Source organism: Ursus maritimus (genome assembly GCF_017311325.1).
Source record: "Ursus maritimus isolate PB19 chromosome X unlocalized genomic scaffold, ASM1731132v1 scaffold_X1, whole genome shotgun sequence".
Taxonomy (NCBI): Eukaryota; Metazoa; Chordata; class Mammalia; order Carnivora; family Ursidae; genus Ursus; species Ursus maritimus.
This window is the reverse complement of record NW_024423319.1, coordinates 70196617-70219107: the sequence shown is the minus strand read 5'-3', so window position 1 is coordinate 70219107 and position 22491 is coordinate 70196617. Positions and strand designations below refer to the sequence as shown.

The window sequence follows — 22491 nt, the reverse complement described above, 5'->3', positions numbered from 1 at the left end:
CCCCCCCCCCTCTGCCCCTGGGACATACAAATGTGATTTTTGTCTATGTGGATTTGCTTATTCTAGAAATTCCCTATTCAGATATTCTATATAGATGGAATTTTATGATACATAATCTTTTGTCTGGCTTCTTGGCATAATGTTTTTGAGTTTCATCCATGTTGTAGCATATGTGAATTTTTCATGTTTTTATGGCTAAATAATATTCTGTTCATGGATATTTAGGATATTTTTACCTTTTAGCTATTGTTGATAGTGCTGCTATAAACATGCATGTTCATGTACATAAGTACCTGTTTCCAATTCTTTGGTTATATAACTAGGAGTAGAATTTCTTGATCGCACGGTAATTCTGTAACTTTTTGAGGAAGGCTGGACTGTTTCCTGCAGCAGCTGAACCATTTTACATTCCCACTAACAATGTGCAAGGGTTCCAGTTTTTCTACATCCTTGCCAACATTTGTAATTTTCTGCTTTTTTTTTATTATAGTCATCACTTTGTTTCTGAAATGACATCTCATTGTGGTTTTAATTTTCATTTCTCTAATGATTAATGATTTGTACATTTTTTCATGTGCTTGTTAGCCATTTGTGTCTTTTTTACTGATGTATTCTTGTATACATTTCTGCTTATCTATCACAACTGAAGGGAACAGATTGCATGTAATAATACAGTGGTTATTAAAAATACCATACTGTTAGTAAATTTTGAGCTTTAAGGTCAGTGACTTCTTAACTTGTCATGAACAATATGCCTGGAGGTTATTTTAATGAATGTTGTCTAAAACTTTGGTATAACTTATTATAAACTGGTTTCTCCCACATTCATTAGATGATGTAATAATGTAATTACAGCAAGGATATAATAATTATTTTGATTCTTTCCAAGGAATTTGAAATGGTCAGCATATGTGGTGATTTTTTATTTGGTTCAGTTAATTATTTCTGTGGTATGGGTTTCAAGGCTGAAGCCACAGAAGCAAGGAATTATTTAGTGGAGTGAGTCTAGAAGAGTCTTAACATCCAAATCTCAGCTGTTGCTTTGTTATTTTTCATAATAATATTCCTGAATTTGGGAATTCTTTAAAGTTATCTACAGGACCACGTTATGGTTTTCATGGGCCCTAGGCACTTTTGCTTTCATGGGCCTCTCTTCCATAAAAATATTAAAAGTTCTATTTTTTAAAAGATTTTATTTATTTACTTGAAAGAGAAACCACGAGCAGGGGGCAGGGTAGAGGGAGAGGGAAAAGCAGACTCCCCGCTGATTGGGAAGCCAGACTACAACGTGGGGCTCAATCCCAGAACCCTGGGATTATCACCTGAGCCAAAAGCAGGTGCTTAACCAGCTGAGCCACCTACACGCCCCTAAAAGTTCTATTTTATCACTGGTTATAAAGGCAACTATTATAAAGAGTGAATTAATATTTTCTTTTGATTTAAAAAAATAAATTATTTCTTCAGCCTCTGAAAGTATCATGGGCCCTAGGCGTTGTGCTTACTCTGTACAGTGGATGTCAGTCCTGGATATTTGGACACATTCCCTGATGATATCATATAGCCCTTCGTGATTTTTATTGTCATTGGCATATGAGTTCTTAACAGTTACAGTGATTACTTCTTAATAAAAATGTGTTCTTTACAACTACTTTGAAATATCTATCTTATGTAACCCAAATCATGTTAAACTTTCTTTTTGCTTCAAATTCATCATGGACTCAAAAATACCTTGCAGTTTCAGCTTGTTCCATTTTATTTTTATTTTCCACTTCATACCCTGCTTGGTACCATTTGAACTCTCAGCTGTTGGAAAGCCTTTCTCAAATAAGGCCTTTGGCTTGGCATGGCAGTTTTTGGCTCAGTGTGTTTCAGAAGGTTAATTTCAGTGTCCATTTGATCTCCACTTATAGCACTGAGGAGACAACAACACAGGTAGGCTGGAAAAGAAAAATTCACACAAGCGAGGCTTTAAATAGTGAAAAACTTGAAGAAATAAAAATGTCTATTAGTATGCTATAAATTCACACAATGAAATGCTATACAACAATTACAAGAGTTGGTAAATTCTTTCTGTAAAGGGCTAGATAGTTAATAGTTGAGGTGCTGAGAGCCACATTATCTATCTCAACTCTGCTGCGTTGTGAGAAAGGAGCATAGACAATATGTTATCTAATGACAGTGTTTCAGTGGCTGTGTTCTTTTTTTTAAAAAAAAGATTTTATTTATTCATTCGACAGAGAGAGAGACAGCCAGCGAGAGAGGGAACACAAGCAGGGGGAGTGGGAGAGGAAGAAGCAGGCTCATAGCGGAGGAGCCTGATGTGGGGCTCGATCCCATAACACTGGGATCACGCCCTGAGCCGAAGGCAGACGCTTAACCGCTGTGCCACCCAGGCGCCCCTCAGTGGCTGTGTTCTAATAAAACTTTATTTATAAAAACAGGCAACAGGTTGGTTTTGGACCAAGGATGATAATTTTGTGACCTCTGAACTAAAGTTGGATATATCAACATGAATAAACATCAGAAACTTAATTTGAATACACACAGTAGAAGGATTCATACATTTTATTAACATTTGGATAAAATTTAAAGTCCCAAAACACAATTTAATATTTATGAATATGTGTGTGTCTGTGTGTGTGTGTGTCAGTGCACATGCACACACATGGGAATGGTAAACATTGTACTCATAATAGTGGTTATTTCTGAAGAGGGAGGGATGGGTACACAGAGTGAGTCAATTTATAGTGTTTAATTTCTTTATAAAATGATCTGATGATTATATGGCATAATATTATGATTAGTACATGGATTTTTGCTATATTTCTTCTCTATCTTTATGCTTGAAATATTTTACAATAAAAAAAAACACTGTGTAAGCCAATCAAAACATGTTTGAAAGCTAAACTTGACTCAGATGACATCACTTTGCCACCTCTGCTGTTGATGCATGGAAGAATTCTAAGGAATATTAGCACGGTGGAAAATGAAGAGTCTTTATGTCAACAGATTAAAATCTACATTTATGTCTGGAGGCTTTTAATAACAGTTTATGATAGATGATTTGAATATTAATCAAGATGTAAGCTATTTCTTTGTCAACATATAACATTTCCTTTTTCCTCTTTACAAAATTGTTGCATAATTTATTGACAACATATACATATTATAATTACTTTTTATGATCTTATTCTCTAGCATACGTCATAATAGCTTTCCATTTACAGGTTTTGTGGACCCTTAAAAAAGACTCAGCTTGTTCCAATTAGATCTAATTACTTAATAATCTAATTGGACCACCTCTCCTCATCATGGAAGCTTTTTCTCTGACTTGCCTCTGGCCACTCCAGAAGTATCCTAGAAAACCTGGCAAACATTGTGCCCCCCCTTTTTTTCTTGTTTTAAGGATTTTATTATTGATTTGTTGAAGGAAGGAAAGACTTTGAGGTGGCCTTAAAAGATGGGTAGAATTTGAATAGGCTGAATACAGGAGGAATGTTTCAAGCAGAAAGGATAATGAGCAAAATCTTAACAGCAGGAATAATACTCTTTGAAGACCAGTGACAAGTAAGCACATCACAGCCTTAAAACTTGATAATTCTGAAAAACAAAAAGCAAAAAACAAAACAAAAAGCCCTTGATAATTCCTTGATATACATCGAGTGTCCCATCTCCTCCCAGAAGCCTTCCTTGTTGGCATCCTTCAAGATATTCTGTCCTTCTTATGTTTCTTATTGTCTCCAAAAATAGCTTGGTATTGAGCTATATTCAGTTTGGAAGAACAGTATTGTACCTTTTTAATAATATGATGCTCCATAACCATTGCTTTTCTTGTTCCAAGATAAAGGCTGGCATTCTTTTCTATTGACCTTGAACTCATTTGGTGAAGAGTTATGAAATGAACCATATATTGAGCTCCTTGAGGACAAAAATTTTGTTTTATCTACTGCTATATTCTCAGAACTTTGAAATAGTGTTTGGCACAGAAAAATTTCTTCAGAAACATGTGTTGAATAAATAAATGAATGATGTTATTCCTTTCAGAGAGCATAGTTCTACATGGTTTCTAGTGAGATATGGGGTTATTCCAAAGGCAATTTTAGGTAACACAGTGGAAGATGGAAACTCAAAGCTCTGAGTTTGTGATTAACTTGGAGTTTCACCCCAGTTTCCTTTTTATTTCTTACTTTAGTATAATTTTACTTTTGAGATCCTGTTTCCTTTTTATTTTTTCATATGCAACATGCATATATCAGATTCTATGTAATATGTTATTTATTACCTTACCCAATTTCATGTGTTGAAAATATTTTATAAACCTTAATATTTAAATGCCAATTTTTGGTTTCTTTACTTAATTAAAACTTGTTTGTGTGACTATGCAAACTTTTTTTTTACATTTGATACTTATAGATATGCTGTTATTATTTCAGTGTTGTTTTAGTTCATTATTCTCTATAATTGTCACTCTTTAAGGCACAGTGTCCATAGTCATTGTCAGTTGAGATACAGAAAGACTAAAAAGGAAATTGTTTCTACTGGAGACTAGCAGTTTGTTTATATGCCAGAGTTAGGGTATGATTTCAAAAAGTATCAACATACCTTCTTGTTTACTATAAGCACCCTGAGGGTCTTCAAGAATCCTCTTTAAGAGCCCACATTTCCTTACCAAAAGAAGAGGTTTTCAAGTCTCAATCCAGAATAAAGGAACTCAGAGGGAAGGCTGTTCTATAAGGGTTAACATAGAACGTAAGAGACCACAAATCATGTCCATCTATTAATCTGAGCAATTGAAATCAGAGATGACGAAAAAGTCCTTGCAGGATAATATATACCAAGAACAGTGCTTAATGCTTATCCAGGTTTTTAAAGCTACATAATTTCCATTTGACAATTTATTATTTGTGTAATAAATCTGATCATAGATTTTTATCAAAGAAAAAGAAGCATAACTACAATTCAAGTACTGATCATAATCCATCATAATAAGCAAAATTTTCACACACATAGAACATCAAAGGTATCTTAAATATTGTTACAAATAATTCTTAGTCACTTTTGTCAACATCCCAGAAGTCAAACAAAAGCAGAGAATAGAGAGGTGTATAAAATAAAATCTTTTATTTGATGAGTCCTACTGGGAGTGGCTGCCAGGTCCAGATTTTCACATAATTTTACCACTCCATAATTGTCCAGTTTTATATTTTTTCACCACAAATTATCAAGCAGAGAATGGATAATTTATCTCAAGATTTTATATCATAAATTTCTAAGATAATGATTCCGTTAACCAATAAAATATCTATCCTTCCCCAAATTGAGGCCATCTGGGAAAAATGTTTCATTCCTTTTAACTACTAATTACATACTTATCCCTATTCCACTGTATTGTAATACTTTATCTTCATGTCTGACTCCTACACTATACTGTATGTTCTTAAGACTTTGAATAATCCTTTAGCATCTACATTTGTATAACTCCTGTGTCATCATGCTCTTACAAGAATTCCCCAGGGTATTATGTCCTGGAATATTGTTGTTTATGTCCTAAGTCCTGTGTCAGCACCGTCTAAAACATGAAATAGTCACACTTATAGTTCAGTCAGCTGAATAGATGTTTCATCAACATTTGGGAAACCACGTAGGAACATTTGGAGCAGGGGACAATGTCAGCAAGGTCATACTTGTAACCTTCACACAGAAATTTTGTTTACATGTAGTCCCTTGTTTCTGCCCTGACCTTACCACATTGCTTTATGCTGGCCTATTAAATCAACATGACAGAAATTCTTCATGTTGCCCTTATGAGTGTTTCCTCTTTTATGGGCCTATCTTATGTCCTTCAGTTGAATGTGTATTGAATAAATACTATGTGTCAAACATGGTGATAAATGCTAAGGATAGAAATATGAGCAAAACCAGACATAGTCTTTGCTGTTTTTCATCAAAGACTCTTTTAAGATAGTGTTATGCTTTAGCATTATAAATTATTCTGATCATAGGTCAGATCATGCAGTTGTTCCTCTTGTGTCTAGGTTCATCAATCCTTTTCCTCAGTCTTCTTCTCTTCCATAAGGAAGGAAATATTCTGGGTGATTATTTTGTACTATGTCCAATGAAACTGTAAAGATATGGCAACAGTTTGGGATGGCTTCTTCAAGCTGATCCATCTCTTTCATGGCCTCATCAGTTACTGCTGAGGCTTTCTTTCTAGTGTGCGGATCTTCTATGATGCATCTGTCATTGTCAAACTTCTGAAGGAACTATACCAAGTCCAATGGAATTGCCTCAGGGTTTAGTTTTTCTCTTTACACATAGTTATTACATAGCTCAAGGCAAGTTCTCACTGAGACTGTGTCAGCTGGCACTTGCTAAGTCTAAAGGGAAGCTGTTATTTCTTCTCTTGGGTTAAGTTATCCTCAAAAGGTTGGTGTTTGGATAGAGATTTCTGAGTGCCCTGTTTTCTTAGTGTTCTCTGCTTAAATCTGTAACCACCTCTTAAGACAGCAAGTAGCCAACATGCACTCTCTTGGTAGGGCCTTGCCCATGAGGAGGTTTTGTCTTTTTTTTTCCTTTTTTCTTTTTTTAATTGAAATATAATTGACATATAACAGTATATAAATTTAAGGTATACAATGATTGGTTTCATACATTTATATGTTGTGATATTATTACTATAGTAGTATTAGCTAACACCTTTACATGTCACACATGTATCATTTCTTTTTTGTTAAGAACAGTTAAGAATTAGTCTCTTAGCAACTTTAAAGTTTATAGTACAGTATTGTTGACTATACCCACTTGGTGTGCATAAAAACTCCAAAACTTATTCATCTCCTGGTTGTAAGATTTTAGCCTTAGACAACACTTTCCCAATTCCCCCAACCCCAGCCTCTGGTAAACCACCATTCTCTCTATGTCTATGAGTTCAGTTTTTTAATAATCCTGTTAGGATGGCTTTTATAAAAAATATGAGATAACAAATGTTGGTAAGGATATAGAGAAAAAGGGAACACTTGTGCACTGTTAGTGGGAATGTAATCAGTGCAACTACTGTGGAAAACAGTATGAAGGTTTCTCAAGAAATTAAAAATGGAAATACATATGATCCAGTGTTTTACCTACTGGGTATTTACCCAAAGAAAATGAAAACACCAAGTAGAAAAAATAAACGCATCCCTATATTTATTGCAACATTATTTACAACAGCCAAAATATGAAAGTAACCCAACTATCATTGATAGGTAAATAAATAAAGAAGTTGTGGCATATGTGTACAATGGAATATTACTCAGCCATAAAAAATGAGACTTTACCATTTGTGACAACATGGATGGATCTAGAGGATATCATGCTAAGTGAAATAAGACATCAGAGAAACACAAATACCATATAATTCCATTTATATTTGGAATCTAAAAAGCAAACAAAAGAGCAAACAAATCAAAAGGCAGAAAGAGACCTATAAATATAGAGAACAAACTGGTGATTTCTAGAGGGGAGAGGAGTAGGGAGATGGGCAAAAAGTGGTGAAGAGAAGTAGGAGATATGGACTTCCAGTTATGGAATAAATAAGTCATAAGGATAAAAATTAGAGCATACGGAATATAGTCAGTGGTATTACTTTGGTTTTTTAAAAGATTTTATTTGCGAGAGAGAGAGAAAGAGCATGAACAAGGGAAGGAGCAGAGGGAGAGGGACAAGCAGAGTCCCCACTGAGTGCAGAGCCCAATATAGGGCTTGGCACAGGACTTGATCCCAGGACCCCAACATCATGACCTGAGCTGAAGTCTGACACTTCAGGCATCCCTATGGTCAGTGGTATTATAATTGCATTGTATACTGACAGATGTTAGCTATACTTATGGTAGATAAAGCATAATGTATAAATTTGTTGAATCCCTGTGTTGTACACCTGAAACTAATGTAACATTATATGTCAACGATGCTTCAATTAAAAACCAACAACAAAAGAAAGAACTGGATCGTAGAGAAAATGGTAACTGTGGTTGCTTCCTGTGTTGGAAACTGGACAATTAGGGACCAGGGGTGGAAGGAGACTTCCTTTACATAGTGCACCTTCTATACTTTCAAAATGTTGTTCCAAATATATACATAACCTGTATAAAGTTAAAAGAAAAACAGCTTCAGTTTTTTTTCTGGATTCCACATATAAGTGATATCATAAAATATTTGTCCTCTGTCTGATTTACCTCACTTAGCATAATGCCTTCAAGGTCCATCCATGTTGTCACAAAGTCATAAATGGCAGGATTTCCTTCTTTTCATAGCTGAGTAATACTCTATTATATATATGATATATATTTACATATTCATCTGTTGAAGGGCACTTAAGGCACAAGACTGTTTCCAAGTCTTGGCTATTGTAGTGCTGCAATGAACATGGGGGTGCAGATATCTCTTCAAGATACTGATTTCAGGGGCGCCTGGGTGGCACAGCGGTTAAGCGTCTGCCTTCGGCTCAGGGCGTGATCCTGGCGTTCTGGGATCGAGCCCCACATCAGGCTCCTCCTCTATGAGCCTGCTTCTTCCTCTCCCACTCCCCCTGCTTGTGTTCCCTCTCTCGCTGGCTGTCTCTATCTCTGTCGAATAAATAAATAAAATCTTTAAAAAAAAAAAGATACTGATTTCAATTTTTTGGGATATATATCCAGGAGTGAGATTACTATTATCTTTTTGATACTAGCCATTCTGACAGATGTAAGATGATATTTATTGTGTTTTTAACTTGCATTTCCATGATTATTAGTGATATTGAGCATCTTTTCCTGTGTCTGTTGGCCATTGGTTTATTTTCTTTGGGAAAAATGTCTATTCAGGTCCTCTGCCCATTTTTTATTGGGATTATTTGGCTTTTTGGTGTTGAGTTGCATATGTTCTTTATATATCTTGAATATTATCATATATAGAATTTGCAGATATTCTCTCCCATTCAGTAGGTTCCTTTTCTTTTTCTTCATGGTTTCCTTCACTGTGCAAAAAAAAATTTTTTTAATTTTTATTTTAATGCAGTCCCCATGGTTTATTTTAACTTTTATTTACCTTGGCTGAAAAGACCTATCTAGAAAATATTGCTAAGGTTGATGTCAAAAAGATTACTGCCTGTGTTTTCTGCTGGTTTTATGGTTGCATGTCTCACATTTAGGTCTTTATCCATTTTGAGTTTTTGTGTGTAGTGTAAGAAAGTGGTCCAGTTTCATTCTTTTGCATGTAGCTGTCCAGTTTTCTCAGCACCATTTATTAAAGAGATTGTCTTTCCCTCATTGTATATTCTAGCCACCTTTGTCTTAGATTAATTGACCATGTAAGTGTGGGTTTATTTCTGGGTTCTCTATTATGTTCCATTGATCTATATGCCAGCTTTTGTGCCAATAACATTACTGTTTTTATTACTGTAGCTTTGTAGTATATCTTGAAATCTGGGATTGTAATACCTCTAGCATTGTACTTTTCTCAAGATTGCTTTGGCTATTTGGGTTCTTTTGTAGTTCCACACAGATTTTAGTATTTTTTGTTATATTTGTATGAAAAATGCCATTGGTATTTTGATAGAGATTGCATTGAATCTATAGATTGATTTGGGTAGTATGGACATTTTAACAACATTAGTTCTTCTAATTTGAGTATGGTATATCTTTCCATTTGTTTCTGTTGTCTTCAGTTAGTTTCACTGATGTTTTACAGTTTTAGAGTAAATGTCTTTTACCTCCTTGGTTCATTTTATTCCTGGAGAGTTTATTCTTTTTGGTGCAGTTGTAAATTAAATTATTTTCTTAATTTCTCTTCTTACTGCTTCATGATTAGTGTATAGAAATGCAGCAGATTTCTGTATATTAAGTTTGTATCCTGCACTTTACTGAATTCATTTATCAGTTCCAGTACTTTTTTTTTTTTTTTGGATGGCCTTTCTATGTATAGTAACATGTCATCTACAAAGTGGTAGTTTTACTTTTTCCTTACTGATTTGGATGCCATTTATTTCTTTTTGTTGTCTTAATATTATGGCTATGATTTCCAGTACTGTATTGAATAAAAGTGGCAACAGTGGACATCCTTGTCTTGTTCCTGATCTTAGAGGAAAACCTCTCATTTTTTCCATTGAGTAGGATGTTAGTTGTGTGTTTGTCACATATGGCTTTTATTATGTTATGTTCTCTCTAAACTTAGTTGTTGAGAGTTATCCTGAGCAGATAATATATTTTGTCAAAGGTTCTTTTGCATCTATTCAGCTGATCTTATGATTTTTATCTGTCATTTTGTCAATGTGGTGTACCATGTTGATTTGCACATATTGAATAGTCCCTGCATCCCTAAATTAAACCCCACTACACTGTGGTGAATATTCCTTTTAAAATATTGTTGAATTTGGATTGCTTATATTTTCTTAATGATTTTTTATCTATGTTCATCAGAGATATTGACCCTTAGTTTTCTTTTTTTATAGTGTCTTTGTCTGGATTTGGTATCAGGGTAATGCTGGTTTCATAGAATATAGTTTGTAGCTTTCCTTTCTATTATATTTTTTGAGATAGTTTGAGGAGAATAGATATTATCGCTCTTTTTTTAAGATTTAGGCAACTTCTACACCCAAGGTGGGGCTTAAACCCACAATCCTGAGATCAAGAGTCACAGACTCCACTGAATGAGCCAGCCAGGCACCCCACGACTCTTCCTTAAATATTTGGTAGAATTCAAATGTCAAGCCATCTTCTCCTGGACTTTTGTTTGTCTGGAGTTTTTTTGATTACTAATTCAATTTTGTTACTAGTAATTGGTAACAAAATGTCTATTTCCTCCTAATTCAATTATGTAAGATTATATATTTCTAGAAATATATTCATTTCTTCTACGCTGTTCAATTAGTTGACATATAATTTCTTAGAGTAGTCTGTTATAATCATTTGAATTTTTATAGTATTGGTTGTTATTTCCCTTTCATGTTTTATTTATTTGGCCTTTCTCTCCTTTTCTCTTGATGAGTCTGTCTAAATGTTTATTGATGTGGTTTCCCTTTTCAAGGAATCAGCTTTTGGTTTCATTGATCTTTTCTGTTGTTTCTTTAGTCTCTATTTCACTTATTTCCACTCTGATCTTTATTATTTCCTACCGTTGACTAACTTTGGGCTTTGGTTTATTTTTCTTTTTCTAGTTCCTTTAGAAGTAATGTTAGAGTGTTATTTGTGATTCTTCTTGTTTCTTGAGATAGTCCTGTACTGATATAAATTATCCTCTTACAACTGCTTTTGCTGTGTCCCAAAGATTTTGGACCACTGTGTTTTTATTTTCATTTGTCTCCATATCTATCTTTTTAATTTCTTCTTTGATTTCTTCATTGAACTATTGGTTGTTTAGTAGCATGTAGTTTAGTCTCTACATGTTTTTGTTCTGTCCAGTTTTTATTCTTAAACAATTGCTTTTTGCAAAGTTTTTATTTTAATCCCCATTATCATAGTGTTATTATTAGTTTCAGGTGTACAATATAGTAATTCAACATTTACCTACATCACCTGGCACTCATCACAAGTGCACCCCTTAATCCCCATCACCTATTTAACCCATCCCCCCACCCACTCCCCTCTTGTAACCATCAGTGTGTTCTCTATATTTAACAGTGTATTTCTTGGTTTGTCTCTCTTTCTCTCTCTCCCCTTTTTTTCCCTTTACTCATTTGTTTTGTTTATTAAATTCAACATATGAGTGAAATAATATGGTATTTCTCTTTTTCTCATTGACTTATGTCATTTAGTGTTGTACTCTCTAGCTCCACCCACATCATTGCAAATGGCAAGATTTCATTCTTTTTTATGGTAGGATAATAGTCCATTGTGTATATATACCACATCTTCTTTATCCATTTGTCTATCAATAGATACTTGGGCAGATTCCATAATTTGGCTATTGTAATTAATGCTGCTATAAACATAGGGATGCATGTATCCTTTTGAAATAGTGCTTTTGTATTTTGGGGTAAATACTTTGTAGTGCAATTACTGGATCATACAGTAGTTCTGTTTTTAATTTTTTTTGAGGGACCTCCATACTCCTTTCAAGAGTGGCTACACCAGTTTGCGTTCCCACCAGAAGGGCAAGAGGGTTCCTTTTTCACCATATCCTTGCCAACACTTGTTGCTTCTTGGTCTTTCTTTTCTTTCTTTCTTTCTTCTTTCTTTCTTTCTTTCTTTCTTTCTTTCTTTCATCATTGGGACAGGTGTGAAGTGATACCTCATTTTACTTTTGACTTAGATTTCCTTGATGATGAATGATGTTGAGCATCTTTTCACATGTGTCTGTTGGTCATCTCTATTTCTTCGTTGTAGAAATGTTCATATCTTCTGCCCATTTCTAATTGGAATATTTGTTTTTTGCATGTTGAGTTTTATAAGTTCTTTATATATTTTGGATACTAACCCTTTATCAGATATGTCATTAGCAAATATCTTCTTTGATTCCATAGGTTGCCTTTTAGTTTTGTTGATTGTTTCTTTTTTTTTTTAAAGATTTTATTTATTTATTTGACAGAGAGAGACAGCCAGCGAGAGAGGGAACACAAGCAGGGGGAGTGGGAGAGGAAGAAGCAGGCTCCCAGCGGAGGAGCCTGATGCGGGCCTCGATCCCAGAACACTGGGATCACGCCCTGAGCCGAAGGCAGACGCTTAACGACTGCGCCACCCAGGTGCCCCTGTTGATTGTTTCCTTTGCTGTGCAGAAACTTTTTATTTTGTTGTAATCCCAATAGTTTATTTTTGCTTTTATTTCCCTTGCCTCGGGAGACATATTTAGGAGAAATATTAATACCGAGAGATTATTGTCTGTGCTCTCTTCTAGTATATTTATGGTTTTGGGTCTCACATTTGGGTCCTTCATCCATTTTGAATTTATTTTTGTGTATATTGAAAGAAAGTGGTCCAGTTTCATTCTTTTGCATGTAGCTGCCCATTCTCCCAATACAATTTGTGAAACAGACTTTTTCCCATTAGATATTCTTTCCTCCTTTGTTGAAGATTAATTGACCATATAATTGTGCGTTTATTCCTGGGTTATCTCTTCTGTTCCATTGATCTATGTGTCTATTTTTGTGCCAATACCATAATGTTTTTATTAGTACAGCTTTGTAATATAACTTGAAGTCTGGAATTGTGATGCCTCCAGCTTTGCTATTATTTTTTCAAGATTGTTTTGCCTATTAAAGGTCTTTTCTGGTTCCATATAAATTTTAGGATTTTTGTACTGGCTCTGTGAACAATGCTGTTGGCATTTTGGTAGGGATTGCTTTGAATGTGTAGATTGCTCTGGGTAGTACAGATATTTTAACAATATTTGTTCTTCCAATATATGAACACAGAATGTCTTTCCATTTCTTTGTGTCATCTTCAGTTTCTTTCATCAGTGTTTTATCATTTTCAGAGTACAGGTCTTTTACCTCTTTGGTTAGGTTTATTCCTAGGTATCTTATTATTTGTTGCAATTGTAAATGAGGTTGTTCTCTTAATTTTTCTTTCTGCTGCTTCATTATTAGTGTATAGAAATGTTACACATTTCTGCACATTGATTTTGTATCCTGTGACTTTACTGAATTCATTTATCACTTCTAGTAGTTTTTTGGTGGGTGTTTAGGGTTTTCTATATAGAGTGTTATGTCATCTGCAAACAATGAAAGTTTTACATCTTCCTTACTAATTCGGATGCATTTTGTTTCTTTGTGTTGTCTGATTGCTGTGTCTAGGGCTTCCAGTACTATGCTGAATATAAGTGGTAAGAGTGGACATCTTTGTCTTCTTTCTGAACTTAGGGGGAATAGCTCTGTTTTTCTTCATTGAGTATGATGTTTGCTGTGGGTTTTTCATATATGCCCTTTTTTATGTTGAGGCATGTTCCCTCTAAACCTACTTTTTTGGGGGTTTTTATCGTGAATGGATGCTGTACTTCGTCAAATGCTTTTTATGCATCACATTGATTGATTTGCAAATATCGAATAATCCTTTCATCCTGGGAATAAATCCCACTTGATCGTGGTGAATGATTCTTTTAAATGTATTGTTGGATTCTTTTTGGTACTATCTTGTTGAGGAATTTTCCATCTATGTTCATCAAAGATATTGGCCTACAGTTCTCTCTTTTTTTGTTTTTGTCTCTATTCAGGTTTTTTTGCATTAGGGTAATGCTGGCCTCATAGAATGAATTTGGAAGTTTTCTTTCCTCTTCTATATTTTGGAATAGTTTGAGAATAGGTATTAACTCTTCTTTAAATGTTTGGTAGAATTCAACTGTAATGCCATCTGGTCCTGGACTTTTATTTGTTGAGAGGTTTTTTTTTGTTTTGTTTTGTTTTTAAGATTTTATTTATTTATTTGACAGAGAGAGAGACAGCAAGAGAGGGAACACAAGCAGGGGGAGTGGGAGAGGAAGAAGCAGGCTTCCAGCAGAGCAGGGAGCCTGATGTGGGGCTCGATCCCAGGACCCTGGGATCACGCCCTGAGCCAAAGACAGACGCTTAACGACTGAGCCACCCAGGCGCCCCTGTTGAGAGTTTTTTGATTACTGATTTGATCTCCTTGCCGGTATCAGTCTATTTAATTTTCTATTTCTTCTTACTTCACTTTTGGTGGGTTAGATGTTTCTAGGAATTTATCCATTTTCTCTATGTTTTCCAATTTGTTGGAATACAGCTTTTCATAATAATTTCTTAAAATCATTTGTATTTCTGTGGCTTTGGTTGTTATTTCTCCTCTCTCATATGCAATTTTATTTGGGTTCTTTCTCCCTCTCTCTCTCTCTCTCTCTCTTTATGAGTCTAGCCAGAGGTTTATGAATTTTATTTATCTTTTCACAGAACCAGCTCCTGATTCATTGATAAGTTCTATTGTTTTTTTCAGTTTCTGTATCATTTATTTCTGCTGTAATCTTTACAGTTTCTTTCCTTCTGCTGGTTTGGGGTTTTGTTCTTTTCCTAGCTCCTTTAGGTGTAATGTGGTTGTTTATTTGAGATTTTTCTTGTCTCTTGAGGTAAATCTGTATTGCTTTTGCTGTATCCAAAAGGTTTTGGACTACTGTGTTTTCAATGTCATTTTTTTCCATTTTTTTAAAATTTCTTCTTTGATTTCCTGGTTGACCCATTCATTGTTTAGTAGCATGTTGTTTAACCTCTATGTATTTGTGGTCTTTCCTAAATTTTCTTGTTGTTGACTTCTGGTTTCATAACATTGTGGTCAGAAAAGGTGCACTGTATGATTTCAGTCATTTTGTATTTGTTGAGGCCTGTTTTGTGAGCTAATATGTGATCTATTCTGGAGAATGTTTCATGTATACTTGAAAAGAATGTGTATTCTGCTGTTTTAGGATGAAATGTTCTGATTATAACTGTTAAGTCCATCTGGTCCAGTGTGGCATTCAAAGCCTCTATTTCCTTCCTTAAGCCAAACAGAGTTTGGCTGATCTCTCCATTGATATAATTGGGTTTTAAATTCCCCTACAATTATTGTGTTACTATTGACAAGTTCCTTTAGGTTTGTCATTAACTGTTTTATGTATGTGGATGGTCCTATGTTGGTTGTGTAAATACGTACAATGGTTATTGTATATAACATCTTCTGCCTATAGCAGTCTATATTTAGTTGATGATCACTTACATTTGAAACCTTTCTTCACTCATCTGCATTCCCCCTCATTTTAAGTATATATTGTTATATTCTACATCCTTTTATTTTGTAAATCCCTTTACTTATTTTTTTTTACAGAATTACTTAGTTTTACTGCTTTCGTGTTTCCTTCTTTTCATACTCTCACTTTTCATCTTTCCTTTCCATTCAAAGAGTCCCCTTTAATATTTTTTGTAGGGCTGGGTTAGTAGTTAAGAACTCCTTTAGTTCTTGTTTGTCTAAGAAACTCTTTATCTGTCCTTCTACTTTAAATGATAGCCTTGCTGGATAGGGTATTCTTGGCTATAGATTTTTCCCTTTTAACAGTTTGAATATATCATGCCACTTACCTCTGGCTTGTAAAGATTCTGTTGAAAATCTGTTCATGGCCTTATGCAGTTTCCTTTTTATATAACTGTCTTCTTTTCTCTTGCTGATTTAATTTTTTTATCACTACTTTCTCCATTTTGAGTACTGTGTGTCTTGGTGGATCTCTGTGCGTCCTGAATTTGGATATCCTTTTCCTTCCCCAGATTAAGAATGTTTTGAGCTATTATGTTTTGAAATTAATGTCCTGCCCCCTTTTCTCTGTCTTCTCCTTCTAGGATGGCTATAATGTGAATGCTATTATGCTTGATAGAGTCACTGATTTCCCTAAGTGTATTCTCATTTTGCATAATTATTTTTCTCTCATTTGTTTATCTTTATTTACTTTCCATTACTCTGTCTTCATTCCTCTGCGTCTTCCAGCCTGCTATTTATTCCATCAGTTGTGTTCCTAATTTCATTTATTGTCTTCTTCATCTCTGATTTTTTAAATCTCTGTATTAAGGATCTCACTGATGTCCTCCACTCTTTTCTCAAGTTGAGCAAGTATCTTTATGATCATTATTTCAAATTCACTATCAGCCATGTTACTTAGATCCTTTTTGCTTTGGTCTCTTGAAGTGGTTTTGCCTTGTTCTTTCATTTGTGATATAATCTCCTCATTTTGCCTACCTCTCTGTGTCTTAGGAAAGTCAGCTATACCTATTGCTCTTGAAAGTAGTGGTCAGAGTGTGCACTTTTAACTAGGTGGCACTTGTCTTCCACCACAGGGGTTGCTCAGCCACTGTGGAGGGTAGAACTGGCCAAGACCACTGCACAGAACTCGAGTGGACTGATGGGGGCACAGTGCCACAAACTGTTCACACTGGTCGTCCTCCACTGGGGATGCACATCTGCCACAGAGACTGGGCCTGGCTGCTCCATACAGCATGGTGGGCAGCGGGTGCAGGTTTAACAAGGTGTGCACATCCTCTCTGAGAGGTTGATAGATCCAGGGTTGGCAAGGTTTGCATGTGTCTTCTGTGGGAGGGGATCCGTAGCACTGGGATTGAGGGAGACCTGGCTGGGGACATGTGCTATGGTGTAAGCAAGTTGGGTAGTGAGTGCTGGTGCTGCACTAGCTCTCACAGGTGGCTGTGCATTTATGAATTTGAACCAGGGAGGGAAATGTCCCCTGCCAGCTCCTTTGTTCCTGGAGAAGTCCCTCAAGTGAACTCTGAGATTAGTAACTAATTCTCCCTCTTGTAAGCCCTTTCAAACTGCTGCTTCCAAGCTGTGTCTCCTTGAGCTGTTTGCTGTGCTGTCTGTAAGGATAGGGTCTCAGCTTCCTATTGCCTTCTCAGAGCCAAGCCTGCTGATTTTTATAGTTCCAGGCTTTAAGTCCTACTGTCCATAAGCACTTGCAAAATTCTGTCCCTCTGATTTTCAAAGCCAAATTCTATAGGGATTTCTTTTCCCTCTGTAGCCTCCACAGTGTGCTAGTCTGTTCCTTGCTCCTCTCTCAGCCTGCAGCCCCCTCCTTCCAGCATTCTGACCCATAGGGTTTAGGTTCCCACTGAATCCTTGCCCTTCCTACCCTCTTCAATGTGGCCTCTTCTCTACACTAAGTTATGGAGTTATTCTGCCAGTCTTTGAGTCCTTTTCTGGGTTGTTTGCTCTGTGCGAGTGTTATCTAGTTGTATCCTTTGGAGACGTGAATTTAGAGTCCTCCTCCTCCACCTCCCCTGGAGTTCCCTATTGGTGACTGCTTTTACATCCTGTATTTTTGCTTTATAAAGTTGGCTTCTGTGGTATTTGATATGCAGATATTCATAGGTGTTTTATTTTCATGTTGAGTATGGCTTTTAGCATTAAAAAGTGTTCTTTGTCTCATTTAGTGCTTTTCGGTGTGAAATCTACTTTGTCTGATATTGATTGCATTTGCCTTGTAGATCTTTGCCCATTCCTAAATTTTCCTCTTTTGCTTCACTTCCCTTTGGCTGATGTCTTTCCATTATGTTTTGCCCTTTCCTTTCCTAGGAGCAATACATTTTCATGACTTCTTTTTGAAGATCACTTAGAACACTCTTCCACAAGTGCTCTGATTTACTCCATTTTTCAGTATTTTTATACTTTGTTTAGACTTTGTCTTTCTGGTGCTGATTTTAGATTAATCTTAGCCCTCCAGACTCCTTATATTCTTATGAATGAACTTTTCCCAGCATTTTGCTTGCTCCCTGCAAATGTTTGTGAAGAAGGAATATTAATGATGGCTCCCTGGGATTTAGGGTTTATCTTTCTACTTTCGAGTGATTTGGAATTTGGGTGTTCTCTATGTTTTTGTTATGTGGAGGGCATGGCTTTATGTAGCCCTGTTTTTCTGGTGGTTCCATGTTGTTTTCTGGAGGATGTGTAGGGAGACTTAGATTTTACATGGCCAACATTACCTTGACATATGCACTTCACATATGGTTAAAAATACTTTGTAAATATTTTAATGGCTACATAATATTATGATAAATAAAAGAACCAGTATTTATCAGATGAGTTCCTTATTATTGAGTATTTAATTCTTTTTCCTTTTTTGTGATGACATATTTGTAGGTGAGTCTATTCTAATATATACTTTGGGTAGATTTGCTGAAGTAGAATTATTGCTTCAGGGTTATAAATGTTATTAATAATCTTGGTGTAATTTGAATCTAGGGAGAACCAATAGGCCACAGATGGATTTATTTCAAGCTACTAAAGTAGTCTCTACCCTTTTATAAGGTCACATCCCTCTTTCCTATGTATATAACAGGATCCAGGTCTGAAATAGCTGGGAGCCACCAGTGCAGCTGGCTATTTCTGGTGAAGAGTGAGAGTTTGACTTCTTTGCCGATTTGGATTCCTTTTATTTCTTTCTGTGGTCTGATTGCTGAGGCTAGGACTTCTAGAACTATGTCGAACAACAGTGGTGAGAGTGGACATCGCTGTTGTGTTCCTGACTTTAGAGGAAAAGCTCTCAGTTTTTCTCCGTTAAGAATGATATTCACTGTGGGTTTTTCCTATATGGTTTTTGTGATATTGAGGTATGTTCCTTCTGTCCCTACACTGCAGAGTTTTTATCAAGAAATGATGCTTTTTGTTAAATGCTTCTTCTGCATCTGTTAAGAGGATTGTATGGTTCTTATCCTTCCTTTTATTAAAAAGAAGCCCAGAAACATGAGGGAATTTTTCTCAGATATTCACTGTGAGAACCTGATAGAGCTCCTGGAGGTAAAATTCACAAAAGTGTGCGGTCCCCCTAGGACCAGGCTCCCTTAGAGTTTTTGACTCTCAAACTTGTCCACACTGAGCCTCTAGCAATTCATCAATTGCAGATTAGGTTTTCTTAACCCTGTACTGGTTCCCAAGGAATTTTCTGCTCCTGGGCTTCTGCTCTAGTAAGTTTTGATTTTCTGTATCTGCCTGTCTCTTTCTTCAGTTTTGAGGACAGTAGTTTGTTGTATGACCTCGGTTTTCTGATGGACCTAAAAGGAGTTGATTTTCAGTTTGTTATACTTTTCTTCTTGTGTGGATGAAAGACGTGACTTCCAAGCTTCTTACATGCCTGAATGGAATGCAAAGGAATTTTTTAAGACATCAAAGACATGGTTGTTGTACAAAGTTTTCATCTCCTGAAAACTGGGTAGAGTGACTATCTTTTAATATAATGTATTTCCTTTTTCTTCTTTAAAGATTTTATTTACTTTAAAGAAAGAGAAAGTGGGGGGAGGGGCAAAGAGAGAGGGAGAAAGAGTCTCAAGCAGACTCTGCACTGAGCACAGAGCCCAACCCAGGTCTCTATCCTACCACCTTGAGGTCATGACCCAAGTAGAAACCAAGAGTCTGACGCTTAACCAACTGTACCATCTAGGCTCTCCATTTTATTTTTCTTTTAAAGGAGTAAAAAGTAAGAACTTTTGGAACATTAACTTTTTTTCTTTTTTTTTTTCCTCAAATAGATCCTAAATGCCCAGGAGACATTGATTTTCATAATAGTGACTGGGACATTAAGACAATCACCAGCTCCTTGAAATTCTACCTCAGGTATGCCTGATACAATTTGGGACTCTGTTTTTCATAGTTGATGAAATTTGTCTAGGTGGAGATTGGAGCTTATGTGGTCACAGTTTCAGGAGGTTGGATAGGGTTGCTAAAGAAAAAAAAGAGTGAAAAGAATTTCCATCAAAAAAGAATGTATATTAGGAAACCTTTAATCTAGGAATTTAGGCAAGTGAAATATCAAAATAATAGAATTATTATTGAAAAATGTCTTTTCCTTAAAGTAATGGAAGTTTTTCCATTGTGCATAGATAGAGCGATGTCACAATGTACTCATGAATAATATCAGGACTTAGGACAATTCAAGGTTGTTAATGTGTTTTGTTGAATAGTAACTATTTTTAAACATTAAATTGCATTTGCACAAACATAATATTTGTGTTTGTGTGTTATGTGTAATATTTCATGCTTTCATCCATATAATAGAAATTAAAAAGAACAAGAAAATACAGTCATACAAATGTTAGAACTGAGTGAATTGAGAGCAATAGGAAAACAAAATTTACCTTATTAGCAAAATTTGGTGATGCACAGTGGTGATGAATATATTATTTGGTTCATTGGCATAAATTTATATTATGTGAAAAAATTTGGGACATATACTTTTTTGAGGGGGACATATACTTTTTAAACTCATTCATTTCTTACTATTCTTTATCTCCAATAGTATGTACCATACATTATTTACTAAATGTCTTTTTTTTTCAATTATTGTACTCTTTTGGCATTTAGGATGCTTGAATATCATTAATCCAAAATAAATTGGGTCCCAGATATTGCTGTTAAATGACCTTCTGCTATAGTAACATCTTAGAACTTTATATAAACATGAATGCTCTTTCCAGGAGTATTTCTCTGGCTTCTGCCAAAGAAGACATATACTGTTGTTAGATGGTTTATTCTGTACTAAGTAAGCAGTGTTCTAGCTGCTTACATTGACAATATCATGTTTTTTACAATAATCCTGTAAGGTAGGTGGTATCATACTAATTTTACAGATGAGGAAATTGAAAGGGACCCCCTTTCCCATTAAGTAATATCCGTGCTCATAGCTCATATTATTTGAACCTAAGTATCTCTGACATATACGTCACTGGTATTAGAGCCATTTTCTTCCTGTTTCCCATCCTCAGGTGCTATGGCCTTCTTGGAGTTGCTTGGGTAATTTTAGTGAAGACAAAGAGCAATCTACTATGCATACTTTTAGAAGACTGGTGATAATAACGAGAGTAAATGATTCTATGTCTCTAGCTTTTTCAAAAGTGTCAACTTTTTTCAAAGATTTGTATAGGTTAAGTACCTCCGCACATTACATTTTTCCCAATTCATCCCATAATAAGCAGTGTGGCCCTTTTGAAAGATGGGAAGATCAAGCCTAAAAGACTTAATGAGCAATACCTCCAATAAGAGATTTGTCCTCAAAACTTAATGTATGAGCCTTTAATATGCACTAGCCAGTTAACACCCTTTAGGTTTCTCAGATACGTTAGTATTTTCAGAGGGACTCTTCATCTGTGTTATACGTACCCAACTCACCTCTTATCTCCAACATTTCCAGAAAAGTAACCTAAAAAGTATCCTTTCTCTCTCTGTATCTTTAATCTCTCTTATTCACTGGCTCTTTCCTCTCAGCATATAAATATGCTCTTGTAAAGCACATCTTTTTGACCTTGTGTCTTTTTTCATAAATGAATAAATTCATTCTACCATTTACTAAATCATTCAATAAACATTTCCTGAGTATCTAGTCTATGCCTTGCATGGTACTAGGCATTAGGCATACAATTGTGAATAGACGTGGTCTCTATATTTAAAAAGGTTATAGTCTATCTAGGAAGGCAGAAAAAAATCGAATAATCATACAAATATAACAAACCATAGTAAGTGCTCTGAAGAAAGGGTGCAAGGTGTTGTGAAGGCATATAACAGGAAGACTTGGTTTATTCTGGTTGTTTTTTGAACTGAGGTTTGAATTATAACTTAGAATTAGCTGAGAGGGAGCAGTTCCCGACAGAGAAAACTGAATACGAAAAGGCCCTGAAGCACAAGAGAGAATGACCCCTTCAAGAAACGATGTGTACCAGGATAGGAGGAGTATTATAGTATAGAGAGGGAGGGAGAGATATTAGGAGCTAGATCATGCAAGGTCATATGGGACATTTTAAGAATTGGGGTCTGGATTTATTTTAAAAGGAATGGGAATAAACTGAGAGATTTGAAGTAGGTTACGTGATGAGATTTGCATTTTGAAAGAAAAATAGAGAGATCAGATTAGAGGGAATCAAAATAGGTAGAGATAGAAACCAATTAGTAGGCTATTGCTGTGGTCCTTGAAAGAGATGATGCTTCTGCTTGAACTAGGGAGTAGCAGTGTAGATTGGTAGAAATAAGCATACTTAAGAAATTTAGGGAGTTAATTTAGATATGAGAATGGGAGAGA

General features: G+C 35.5%; 1 protein-coding gene across 1 annotated transcript in view; it reads left to right on the top strand.

The window, feature by feature from the left end:
- The window catches only part of OPHN1 (oligophrenin 1), a 624918-nt gene that overhangs the window by 471776 nt on the left and 130651 nt on the right, over positions 1-22491 (top strand). The window contains exon 16 of the mRNA XM_040630677.1: positions 19952-20036. Coding sequence (XP_040486611.1) covers positions 19952-20036 — 85 coding nt within the window. The remainder of the gene's footprint in view (positions 1-19951; positions 20037-22491) is intronic.